This window comes from Rhinopithecus bieti, unplaced genomic scaffold (genome assembly GCF_001698545.2).
Source record: "Rhinopithecus bieti isolate Rb0 unplaced genomic scaffold, ASM169854v2 scaffold_34281, whole genome shotgun sequence".
Lineage (NCBI taxonomy): Eukaryota > Metazoa > Chordata > Mammalia > Primates > Cercopithecidae > Rhinopithecus > Rhinopithecus bieti.
In genome coordinates, this window is record NW_016814762.1 from 583,478 (window position 1) to 597,315 (window position 13,838).

The 13,838-nt window shown below is 47.6% G+C and overlaps 1 protein-coding gene across 1 annotated transcript in view; it reads right to left on the reverse strand.

The window, feature by feature from the left end:
• The window catches only part of NFATC3 (nuclear factor of activated T cells 3), a 160,956-nt gene that overhangs the window by 68,781 nt on the left and 78,337 nt on the right, over positions 1-13,838 (reverse strand). Inside the window, exon 4 of the mRNA XM_017852188.1 lies at positions 2,802-3,001. Within this exon, the coding sequence (XP_017707677.1) occupies positions 2,802-3,001 (200 nt within the window). The remainder of the gene's footprint in view (positions 1-2,801; positions 3,002-13,838) is intronic.

Genomic DNA, 13,838 nt, shown 5'->3' on the forward strand with positions numbered 1-13,838 from the left:
TACTGGTGTATAAGAATGCTTGTGATTTTTGCACATTAATTTTGTATCCTGAGACTTTGCTGAAGTTGCTTATCAGCTTAAGGAGATTTTGGGCTGAGACAATGGGGTTTTCTAAATATACAATCATGTCATCTGCAAACAGGGACAATTTGACTTCTTCTTTTCCTAACTGAATACCCTTTATTTCTTTCTCTTGCCTGATTGCCCTAGCCAGAACTTCCAACACTATGTTGAATAGGAGTGGTGAGAGAGGGCATCCCTGTCCTGTGCCAGTTTACTTGTACTCTCATTCAGAGATTGGGCACCTTACCTTATTTGAAAATGTGTCCAATAGGATGCCTGGTGTATCGGAATAAATACAGGCTGAGATTCCAAAGTTCTTTCTACATTATAGAACACAAATGTTTAAGGCCGGTGCAGTGGCTCACATCTGCAATCCCAGCACTTTGGGAGGCTAAAGCAGGTGGACTGCTTGAGGCCAGGAGTTCGAGACCAGCCTGGTCAACATGGCAAAACCCTGTCTCTACTAAAAATACAAAAATTTGCCAGGAGTGGTGGTGCACAGTGTGTAATCTCAGCTACTTGGGTGGCTGAAGCACGAGAATCACCTGAGCCTGGGAGGCAGAGGTTGTAGTGAGCCGAGATGGTGCCACTGTACTCCAGCCTGGGCAACAGACTGAGACTGTCTTAAAAAAAATAAATAAAGAGTAGAGATTATCAGCTTAGCTGTCTGCCTTTGCCATGAAAAAACTCCGTCATAGCCCCTTTGCAATGATTTGCTGGGTTGGGTTCTTGAGTACTGTTCTTGCAGTAGCCTGGGATGGATGTTATTCCCACCTTAAGAAAGGTCTGTGGGCCAGGTGCGGTGGCTCGCACCTGTAATCCCAGCACTTCGGGAGGCCGAGATGGGAGGATCACGAGGTCAGGAGATCGAGACCATCCTGGCTAACACGGTGAAACCCCATCTCTACTAAAAATACAAAAAAATTAGCCAGGCGTGGTGGTGGGCGCCTGTAGTCCCAACTGCTCAGAAGGCTGGAGCAGGAGAATGGCATCAACCCAGGAGGCAGAGCTTGCAGTGAGCCGAGATCATGCCACTGCACTCCAGCATGGGCGACAGAGCAAGACTCCATCTCAAAAAAAAAAAAGTCTGTAGTGTAGTTTGAAAACAATTTCTGTTATAAAAATCTAAGTTTCCCATGCCTGGTTGTGCCTACTACCCATTGATAGGTGCCTACTCCATAACCTTCCTTTACTTCTTCCTTAGTAACAGGCCCCTACATTGTTTTGTTTGTTTTTTTGTTTTTATTTTTATTCTTTTTTTTTTTTTGAGACGGAGTCTTGCTCTGTCGCCCAGGCTGGCACTTGCAGTGGCCGGATCTCACCTCACTGCAAGCTCCGCCTCCCGGGTTCACACCATTCTCCTGCCTCAGCCTCCCGAGTAGCTGGGACTACAGGCGCCCGCCACCTCGCCCGGCTAGTTTTTTTGTATTTTTTAGTAGAGACGGGGTTTCACCGTGTTAGCCAGGATGGTCTCGATCTCCTGACCTCGTGATCCACCCGTCTCGGCCTCCCAAAGTGCTGGGATTACAGGCTTGAGCCACCGCGCCCGGCCTGTTTTTTTGTTTTTAAAGACAGGATCTCACTCTTGCCCAGGCTGGAGTATAGTGACGCTATCTCAGCTAATGGCAACCTCTGCCTCCCGGGCAAGCAATCCTCCCACTTCAGACTTCCAAGCAGCTAGGACTACAGACAGGCACCACTCCACCTGGTTAATTTTTGTAATTTTAGTAGAGACAGGGTTTTGCCATGTTGCTCAGGCTGGTCTCAAACTCCTGAGCTCAGGTGATTTGCCTGCCTCGGCCTCCTGAAGTACTGGGATTACAGGCATGAGCCATGGTGCTTGGCCTCCCTAAATTATTTGAGGTGACAATGTGTTCTGGTAAACATAACCATGTGTTCCTTACATATAAGCATGATCAATGAGATGTAGAGTTGTTAAGTAGGTTTTAGAGAAAGGCTCTTAAAAGAGGATTCAACTCCAATGGAAGTTCCCTTTTACCCTTCCTCCATACCTTTCTCTTTATTATCCCTTCTGGTAATAAGGATGTCATGGCTAGAGCTCCAGCAGCCATTTTAGATCGTAAGACAATCTTTAGGATGGAAACCACATGCTAAAGATGTCAGAGAAGAAAAAACTTGCTTGGGGCCCTAATGACTTACGCAGCTACTGTGCTAGCCCTAAAATGTCTACCTGTATATTTCTTTTATGTGATAAAACACTAAACCTCTAACTGTTCAAGCCACTGCATATCAGGTTTCTATTAGAGGCAACTATATATAATCCTAACTAATCTCTTGGTACAAAACTCTATTGCATTCTCTTTCAGAAGTTGGCCACCTTATCTTATTTGGAAATGGGTCAAGTGGGATGCCTGGAGGTAAAGTCAAAAGTTTTCCTTAAGGAAATAAAAAAATCATAATTGTATCATAATTGTTTATTTATTGTCTACCCTATTAGATAGACTGTGAGCCATTTGATGAAAATCCAGATACAGTATTTATATCCCTCTCACCTAGGATAATGGCTTGCCTGGTAGTATATAGTATAGAAACACTTACTGAATTGAATTTTCCTTCTGGAAATATGCTACCACTCTTAGAAAATATACTAAATGTACATTATTTATGTAATACCATTAGAACAATATTTTATATTTATATTCAAAAACATATTTACATTTTTTTCTGAAAGTATAGAGAAAAAAAGAACTGCACATTTTAGGTATATTTCAAAATACCTGGCTGACATATTGTTTTCAGGAAGAAGTGGAATTTCCAGAACTTTTGTACTGGCAATTATTATCTCTTGGCTTGCAGTAGCGACTGTCTTCCCAGTGATTCGATGCACCTGGTAAAATGCATGAGGTCGTAAATATCGATCATCTGCTGTCCCAATAAACATTTGTAGATTTATCGGCTTTTCGTTATAGCCCAGGAGCTAATCAGGAAGAAGAAACACAGAAAAGCACAATTCATTATCCATTTGCATTTTACAATAAGCCAACAATAGTAAGTCTATTATATCTCTATCATATACTATTGATACACAAAATATTATTTCAAAAAATACAACCAAAAGTAACCAGTGAGCAGCCCTCCAAATTTCCAAATTTGTTTAAGAAATAAAACATTGGATATGTTATATAAAGGGATGTGGGTTTTTTTTTTTTTTTAAGATAAGTATCTAGATAGACCAAAATTGTACAAAGCTTTCTGACTCTGCTGTAGAAAACACAAAAGAAATACTGATTCTGCACTCTGGGCAACATTAACCATTCAGACTGGACCTAAAGATTTGGGTATATGGGAAGGTCCTCTAACAGACTGTTAAATCCGAGGCACTTTTAGTAGAAAGAGTCTGAAAACCCCATTGCATATATTATAAACTTACAATTTCAACTGACTTAACAGGCCTGGGCTAACTGACTTTCCTTGGTATCCTTCACTACTGCTAAGGTTAATTATATTAGACTGACATGGGAGAGCTGCTGGAGGCAATAACAGTGATCACAAGAAAGCAGGCAGTTAAAAGAAATAGAACCTGAAGATGTATACAAATAGCACTTAGGGAGACATGGATGGCTGAGTAGCACCGACTTGACCCATCTTCCTGCAGATAACAACTATAAACTGGAAAAAACATAAAGAATGACCTCATTGAGAGCAACCAAAAACAAGCAGATACTGGAGGCGAGTTGAAACATATACGTTATAACATATGTGTTATTACAAAGGGCATGTTTCCTGTTTTTATGGCTTTTAACCTGAGAAAAAGCCATAGTCCATGCCTTACAGACCAGCTAAAACTTCCATAAAAAACCTATAGCCCGTGGCCAGGCGCGGTGGTTCACGCCTGTAATCCCAGCACTTTGGGAGGCCGAGGCGGGTGGATCATGAGGTCAGGAGATCAAGACCATCCTAACACAGTGAAACCCTGTCTCTACTAAAAATACAAAAAATTAGCCAGGCATGGTGGCATGCACCTGTAGTCCCAGCTACTTGGGAGGCTGAGGCAGGAGAACTGCGAACCCGGGAGGTGGAGGTTGCAGTGAGCCGAGATTGAACCACTGCACTATAGCCTGGGTGACAGAGCAAGACTCCATCTCAAACACACACACACACAAAACAAACAAACAACAACAACAACAACAACAACAACAAAAAAACAGAAAAAAACAAACCTACAGACCAAAGCCTCTGGAAAGTGATAAGGAAACCCCAGAAAGGAGTCAGAGGCAGGGAGCTCCAAGCTATACATAGAAACTCTGCCCAAACCTTTCTTTGGCTGACTTCTTAAACATGATCAAACAGGACAGACCCCAAGCAGCCTAGCTAAGGCTAAAACTGAAATGAGATTTTGAGCTGCCACCAACCTCAGGGAGACAAGTTTTCCAGGCTGACTCCAACCCAGTTAAATGCCTACTTAAGCAAACAATTTCAATAATCTTCAGGGGAGAGAGAAACAGAGAGACAGAGAGACAGAGAGGGAGAGAGGGAGAGAGGGAGAGAGGGAGAGAGACAGAGGGAGAGAGAGAGAGGGGGAGAGAGGGGGAGAGAAGTGGGGAGGGAGAGGGAGAGAGAGAGAGACAGGCAGAGAGAGAGAGAGACAGAGACAGAGGCAGACAGAGAGAGAGAGAGAGAGAGAGAATGTGTCTGTGTCTTTGTTTTCTATGTCTTTTCTTTTTCTTTTTTATTGCCTAATTGCTCTGGCTAGGACTTATAGCATAAGGCTGAATTGCAGTAGTGAAAGCAAGCATCCTTGTCTTGTTCCTGACGTTAGAGGGAAACCTTTCAGTCTTTAACCATTAAGTATGATGTTAGCTGTGCGTTTTTCAAGAATCCCCTTGATCATACTAAATTCCCCTCTATTCCCAGTTTGCTGTTTTGCCTTTCTTTTTTTGAGACAGAGTCTCGCTGTGTTACCCAGGCTGGAGTACAGTGGTGCGACCTCGGCTCACTGCAACCTCCACCTCCTGGGTTCAAGCGATTTTCCTGCCTCAGCCTCCTGGAGTAGCTGGGATTACAGGCGCCCACCACCATGCCCAGCTAATTTTTGTATTTTTAGTAGAGACGGGGTTTCACCATGTTGGCCAGGCCAATCTTGAACTCCTGACCTCAGGTGATCCGCCCGCCTTGGCCTCCCAAAGTGCTTGGGATTACAGGCACTCATGAGCCACTGCGCCTGGCTGTTTTGGTTTTTTTTAAATCATGAAAGGCTGCTGAGTTTTGTCAAAGGTTTTTTTCTCTATCAACTGAGATGACCACATGGTTTTTCCCTTCATTCTACTATGTGGTTTATTACATAAATTAATTTTCATATGTTGAACCACTCTTGCTTTCCTGGGACAGATCCCACTTGATCATGGTGTATAATCTTTTGTAGTGTGCTGTTGGATTTGGTTGCTGAGCATTTTGTTGAAGACTGTCGCATGTATATCCATGAAGGATATTGGTTTGCAGTTTTCTTCTCTTGTATCTTTGTCCCCAACATTATCCATTTGTTTGTTGTTGTTTTTGAGTCTCGCTCTTGTCCCATAGGCTGGAGTGCAGTGACACGATCTTGGCTCACTGCAACCTCCACCTCCCGGGTTCAAGCGATTATCCTGCCTCAGCCTCCCAAGAAGCTGGGATTACAGGTGCCTGCCACCACACTCGGCTAATTCTTATATTTTTAGTAGAGACGCAGTTTCACCATGTTGGCCAGGCTGGTCTCAAACTTCTGACCTCAGGCGATCCACCTGCCTCGGCCTCCCAAAGTGCTGGGATTACAGCCGTGAGCCACCATGCCCAACCAATCCATTTGACTAAAAAAAAAAAAAAACTGTCCCTGCCCTACTGAAATTCTTCCATCTCTTCATGTATACAGAGCCCACCTTTTCCTCAAGGTAATTTAGGAGTTCTATTATAGTAATTCCAAAGTCTCTTTCCAATATCTAATCTAAGCCTTCTCTCAGTCTGCTACCATTGAGTGTTTTCTCTCTTTAATGTGGGCCACATTTTCGTGTGTGTGTGTGTGTGGTTGTGAAACAGATCAAACACAAACACATTCACACATTCCTCAGCCCTGGGCCCAGCACAAACACATTCCTCCACATATCCCAACTTCCTGAGCCCAGCACAAACACAAACACATTCCTCCATATATCTCAACTTTGGAAAAACACCACCTGGAGAGTCCCCTGATAAAGGTCATGAGTGTTTGAAAGAGTAACTGAAACTCCCAGAAGGCGGGAACCAATCATAAACGGCCAAATCGCCTTGTTCAAATATCAGCCAATCCCAAACCTGTATTGCATAAAAATCCCCTGTGACTCTGTGCCTGTTTACTGCTGACTATATAACGCTGTCTCAGACCCAGCCGGGGGCTCTCGAACAGTTTTTGGTCGGGAGTCCAGGTTCGAACTTGTATTAAAGATCCTTGCCGTTTGGCTTTGACCTCGGATTCTGGTGGTCTTCTTTGGGGAATTAAAGGACTGGGGCACAACATCTGGGGGCTCGTCCGGGATTTCCCCCAAGCCCACCAGACCCCAGGTCAACGGATCATCACTGATCAGTAAGTGAGCCGGCTTTGTCTCTGTTCGTCTTTGTCTAAGAAATCTCGCAGGATCTGTACTGAGGTTGGCATAGTCTTGGCGGACGCGCTATAAGACAGCCACCAGGGACCGGTAGGAGACGTCCTCCGGTGCCCATCTGGGGCCTCTGTATTCTGTTGGCCCGTCTGATTCTGATCGGGAATTAAACCCGAGACGCGCTTGCGGAACTGTTGTCTGTTGTTGCTGTTGTAAACTGACTGTTACTTGTTTAGAACTCACTTTCACTTTTCAGGAGCCACTGGACGAGACAAAAGTTACTTCAAATCCTGTTGCTGATATTTCTCTGTATCCCTTTCTCTACCTCCAGGGGTTCCTGAAATGGGCGGCGCCCAGAGTACTCCACTCTCTCTCCTCTTAAATAACTTTAAAGATGTCAAAGCTAGGGGCTATGACCTTAGTGTAGAGCTAAAGAAAGGGAAATTGATAACTTTCTGCCGCTCAGAATGGCCCGCTTTCGGCGTAGGGTGGCCTCCCGAGGGAACATTTTGCCTCCCTATTATCACTAAGGTCAAAACTAAAATTTTCCTACCAGGACGTTCGGGGCATCCTGATCAGATCCCCTACATCTTGGTATGGCAAGACCTTGTGGAAGATCCGCTACCTTGGCTGATCCCTTTCGTGCTAGCCCCTGAGCCCTGTAAGGCGTTAGTCACGCAGCCTGCGGAAAATTCCCAGAGACAAAAGATCCCATCCGCCCCTCCTGCCCCTGTGTTGTCTGACAGCCAAGACCCCCTGTCGTTAGAACCCCCGCCTTACACACACCCCGGCCCTCAGCTCCAGGCTCCGCCGGCTGCTTCCCCGAGAGAACGCGAAAACCGAGAAGCCGCGGCAGCACCGGCAGTGGTGGGAAGCGAAAGCAGTCCTGGGGGGCCGGCGGGACGGACGCGCGGCCGTGCCCAACGCGAACAGGCTTCGCGGCCCCCCGACTCCACTACAGCGCTACCCCTCAGGGAAATAGGACCCCCCGATGATACTGGGCTCTCCCGCCTCCAGTATTGGCCCTTCTCCACTAGTGATCTGTATAATTGGAAATCCCAGAATGCCCGGTTCTCAGACAACCCTAAGGACCTAACATCATTATTAGACAGTGTTATGTTTACCCATCAGCCTACTTGGGACGACTGTCAGCAACTCCTCCGATTCTATTCACGACGGAAGAAGGAGAAAGGATACAGGTTGAGGCCAGAAAACTGGTTCCCGGAGATGACGGCCAACCGACCCCCAATCCTGACCTCATCAATGCAGCCTTCCCTCTAACCAGACCTAGATGGGATTACAACACCGCAGAAGGTAGGGGACGACTGCTCATTTACCGCCAGACTCTAATGGCAGGTCTCCGGGCGGCAGCTCGCAAGCCCACTAATTTAGCTAAAGTGTATTCTGTGTTGCAGGGAAAGACAGAAAGCCCTACCGTTTATCTAGAAAGGTTAATGGAAGCTTTCAGACAGTTTACCCCTATGGACCCAGAAGCACCTGAGAATCAGGCAGCGGTAGTAATGTCCTTTGTAAACCAGGCAGCACCAGATATTAAGAAAAAGTTACAAAAACTAGAAGATTTAGAAGGAAAACAGGTGCAGGATCTCCTCCGCATTGCCAGTAAGGTATACAACAATAGGGATGCCCCAGAAGAAAGGCAGTTAAAAGCTACCAAAGAGATGACCAGGGTCCTGGTGGCTGCCTTCCCTCAAGCAGAGAAAAACCAAAGAAAAAAACAAGCACAAGGCCCTAAGCAAAAGTTAGAAAAAGATCAGTGTGCTTACTGTAAAGAACATGGCCACTGGATTAAAGACTGCCCAAAGAAAAAGAGGCAGTCGGACTCAGGGTTGCGAAGACCTACCCCCATACTTGTTACCCAGGATTCCGACTAGGGGGGACGGGGTTCGGACCCCCTCCCCGAACCTAGGGTAACTCTGCAAGTGGAGGGGTCCCCGGTTCAGTTCCTAGTCGATACCAGGGCGCAACATTCAGTTTTGGTCAAGCCTTATGGAAAATTGTCTGATAATTCATCTTGGGTACAAGGAGCCACAGGAATTAAAAAATATCCTTGGACAACTCAGAGGACCGTAGACTTGGGAACAGGAAAGGTGTCTCACTCCTTCCTAGTTATTCCCGAGAGCCCTTGCCCCTTGTTGGGGAGAGATCTATTAACAAAAATGGGAGCCCAAATTCACTTCCAGTCAGGGGGTCCCAAAGTGACTGACTCTCAAAACAAGCCAATATCCATCCTCACTATCACCTTGGAGGATGAATATAGACTCCATCAGGAGCAAGTGCCTCCTGATCAAGATATCAACTCCTGGCTCCAGCGTTTCCCGGAAACATGGGCAGAAACCGGGGGCTTAGGGCTGGCAAAACACCGCCCCGCCATATTTGTTGAAGTTAAGCCTGGGACAGACCCGGTTCGGGTTCCGCAGTACCCAATGCCCCTAGAGGCCAAAAAGGGAATTACGCCCCACATCCACCAGCTTCTAGACCAAGGAGTTCTACGCGCCTGCCACTCGCCGTGGAACACTCCGTTGTTACCTGTCCGTAAACCTAATAGTAAAGACTATAGGCTGGTGCAAGATTTAAGAGAAGTCAACAAAAGAGTCATGGACATACACCCCACCGTACCCAACCCATATACCCTCTTAAGTACTTTGAACCCTGAAAAACAGTGGTATACTGTCCTTGATTTAAAAGATGCTTTTTTCAGCCTACCCTTGGCTCCCAAAAGTCAAGAGCTTTTTGCATTTGAATGGACAGACCCCGAGAGGGGTATAAACGGCCAGCTAACATGGACCAGATTGCCACAGGGATTCAAGAACTCGCCAACCCTGTTCGACGAAGCCCTCCACGAAGATCTGGGTGAGTACCGACGGCAACACCCTGAAATAACTCTTTTGCAGTATGTTGATGATCTTTTAGTAGCGGCCAAATCCCCGGAAGCCTGTGTTCAAGGAACCGAAGACCTCCTAAAGACTTTGGGGAAGCTAGGCTACCGGGCCTCAGCAAAAAAGGCTCAAATCTGCAAATCAGAGGTAACCTATCTGGGATACCTGTTAAAAGGGGGGCAACGTTGGTTAACCAGTGCCCGGAAAGAGACAGTCCTACGTATCCCTAGACCCCAATCAACGCGACAAGTAAGAGAATTCCTGGGGTCGGCGGGGTGTTGTAGGTTATGGATACCCGGGTTTGCAGAGTTAGCCAAGCCCCTATACCAGGCAACAAAGGAACAGCAGCCCTTCAATTGGACGGAAGAGGCTGAGTTGGCCTTCCAACAGATCAAAACCGCTCTGTTATCAGCCCCCGCGCTGGGACTCCCTGATGTCTCCAAGCCCTTCCACTTATACGTGGACGAAAGCAGGGGCGTTGCCAAAGCGGTATTAACTCAGTATTTAGGCCCCTGGCGGAGGCCAGTGGCCTACCTGTCAAAAAGATTGGACCCCGTAGCCGCAGGATGGCCGCCCTGCCTCCGAATAATCGCGGCAACCGCCCTGATGGTGCAGGATGCTGATAAGCTTATCATGGGACAGGAGCTACGGGTCACTACTCCACATGCCATTGAAGGCGTTCTCAGACAGCCGCCTGATCGATGGATTAGCAATGCCCGGCTCACCCACTACCAGGGGCTACTGCAAAACCCCCTCAGGATAACTTTCCTGCCCCCAACGACCCTAAACCCAGCGACACTATTGCCAAATCCAGACTTAGAAACCCCGTTCCATGACTGCTCCGAGATACTGGCCCAGGTACACGGAGTCAGGGAAGACCTACAAGACCACCCACTACCCGACGCCGATCTCATCTGGTTCACCGATGGAAGCAGTTTTGTCCACCAAGGACAGAGGTATGCAGGAGCGGCAGTAACTTCGGAAACTGAGGTAATTTGGGCCGAGCCATTACCCCCCGGGACGTCGGCACAAAAAGCCGAGCTTATAGCACTCACCCAGGCCCTTACATTAGGAGCAAACCACAAGCTGACAGTTTACACTGACAGCCGGTATGCTTTTGCCACAGCACATGTGCACGGGGCTATTTACAGGGAAAGAGGTTTGCTCACAGCAGAAGGAAAGGACATTAAAAATAAAAAAGAAATCCTTGATTTACTAGCAGCCCTGTGGAGGCCAAAGAAACTGGCCATCGTGCATTGCCCAGGACACCAGAAACCAGTCAGTCCAGTCGCCCGGGGCAATAACCTAGCGGACTCCACTGCCAAAGAAATTGCAAAAGCTCTCGATCGGCTCCTTGCACTCCAACTCCCTGACCCAGGATCTCGAGATTTACCCTATAACCCTGAATACTCAGAAGAAGACCTACGGTGGATAGACAAGCTCCCAATGAAACAGATTCGAGATGGATGGTGGACAGATACATGTGGCAACATCGTCCTACCTGAAAGGCTGGGACAGCAAGTGCTAGAACGTATCCACAGGTCCACTCACTTGGGGGCCCAAAGGATGATAGACTTAATCAGACACACCAAGCTTAAAATTAGGCATGTGGCTGAAAAGGCCGGCAAGATAGCTGCAAACTGCAAGGTTTGTCTACTCAACAATGCTTATAGTCAGTCCCAAACTGTTGGGACGAGGTTAAGAGGGACCAGGCCTGGAGTCTATTGGGAAGTGGATTTCACTGAGGTTAAACCAGGTAAATATGGGTACCGATACTTATTAGTCTTCATAGATACTTTTTCAGGATGGACTGAGGCATTCCCAACCAAACGCGAGACTGCACAGGTTGTTGTAAAGAAAATTTTAGAAGAAATCCTCCCCAGGTATGGCTTTCCTGTCCAGATAGGGTCTGACAATGGACCGGCTTTCGTCGCTAAGGTAAGTCAGGACCTGGCTTCCATCCTTGGGGCTGATTGGAAATTACATTGTGCTTACCGACCCCAAAGTTCAGGACAGGTAGAAAGAATGAATCGGACCCTAAAAGAGACCTTAACGAAATTGACCATGGAGACTGGCGCTAATTGGGTAGTCTTACTCCCCTACGCTCTGTTTAGGGCTCGTAACACCCCCTATAGGTTAAAACTTACCCCATATGAGATCATGTATGGTCACCCCCCACCTATAATTCCCAGCTTAAAAAGTGACCTGTTGAACCCAGACTTAGAAAGTGTTTCTGAGTTCTTATTTTCCCTGCAAGCTCTACAGAGAGTCCAGGAGGAAGTGTGGCCTCGACTGCGAGAATTGTATGAGTCTGGACCCTCGCCTACACCTCATTCACATCAACCAGGAGATTGGGTCTTGGTCAAGCGGCATCGGCAAGAAAGCTTAGAGCCACGGTGGAAAGGACCATTCCAGGTACTCCTAACCACCCCTACCGCTCTCAAGGTTGAGGGCATCGCGTCGTGGATCCATCACACCCACGTCAGGCCGGTGAACCCAGCGGCAGATCTCCTCCAGCAAGGCGTGGAGACGCCAGGGACTGCGGATACTTGGACAATAGATCGAACTAAGGACAATCCTTTGAAGCTGACACTGCGCCGGCGCCGCAACCCACTGTAACTATGTTAGCTTTCTTTGTGACTTTGTGCCTCCTGCGCCTATCCTCCCCGCTCACTGCAAATCCAGCTACTAACCCCTTTGTTTGGAGGTTCTGGCTCTATGAGAACCAAACCCACCCAGGAGAAACCCCCCAAGCTGGCAAATTGCTAGCTAGTGCAGATTGCCCCCCCTCTGGATGTAGTACCCCAATTTACCTCAACTTCACTGGGTTTCAGGTTGCCAAACCGGCATTACCCACGATCTGCTTCGAATTTGATCAGGCCCAACACAACTGTAAAAATTATTGGAAGCGAATGAGTGCAGGATGCCCCTATAGCTACTGTAAAACCCACTCGGTCAGAGAGTGGACACAAACCGGGTGGAACTTCTATCACGGTGCAGGCACCTATACTTGGATAATTAAAGACCCATGGGATTCCCGGTGGACCTCGCCACAGCATGGGGCTGTCTACTATTCCTCCACCAGTACTTGGCCCAGTAGTCACTTATATCTGTGGCGCAGCCTAGTCCAAGTCCAGTCCCTAGTCCACGGGAACATCCACCAACAGGAAGAAAAACTGTTACAGGACCTACGTCCCTTTTCGTGGCTAACCCTACTGCAGGAGGGGCTAATGGTCGCCAACCTTACGGGCCTAGGCGACTTGTCTTCTTGCTTTATGTGTGCAGCTCTAGGGCGTCCGCCACTGACTGCTGTCCCCCTGTCTACCTCACCCAGCAACCAAACTGTAAAACCCTCGTCTGCTGCTCCGGTGTCAAATGTCCTCCTATACCGTAATCCGAACCAAGAAAAGCTCCCCTACTGCTATTCGGCTACCAACTCCAGTCTCTGTAACCACACAGCTGCCCTCCCTAGTACCCCGTTGTATGCCCCACCTGGCATATTTTTCTGGTGCAATGGTACACTGTTTAAAAATTTGTCTGGGGAGTCTCCTGACGGACGGATATGCCTCCCTGTCACTCTGGTCCCCCGGCTAACTTTACTGACACCAGCTGAGTTCCTGGGCTGGACAGGTGCCGTCTTTGACGAGGCCCTTAGACATAAACGGGCAGTGTTCCTACCCCTTGTCGCTGGAATCTCCCTTTCCACATCCCTTATCGCAGCTGGGTTGGCGGGGGGGGCACTAGGCCACTCAATAGTGGAAAATGACAAGCTGTTCCAGCAATTCTCCGTCGCAATGGAAGCGTCGGCTGAATCCCTTGCCTCCCTCCAGCGGCAACTCACCTCTCTAGCACAAGTAACCCTCCAAAATCGGAGAGCTTTAGATTTACTCACCGCTGAGAAAGGGGGCACCTGTATGTTCCTCAAAGAAGAGTGCTGTTTTTATATAAATGAGTCGGGGCTAGTGGAAAGTCGGGTACAACAGTTACACAAGTTAAGCCTAGAAATGAAGAGGCAGCAGTTTGCCTCAGCCGCTAATAACTGGTGGAACTCTTCCATGTTCTCTCTCCTAGCCCCTTCATTGGGCCACTGATAACCCTCTTGCTCCTGCTCACAATAGGACCATGCGTTATTAATAAAATATTGCAATTTGTTAGAGAAAGGTTCAACACCATCCAACTTATGGTTCTCCGCACCCAATATCAACCCCTAGACCTCAGGGGCGCAGAAGAAGCAGAGATAACCTTATAGGGATCCAAGATTGGACCCTCAGTCTCCTGAGAAAGGGGGGAATGAAAGAGATCAAACACA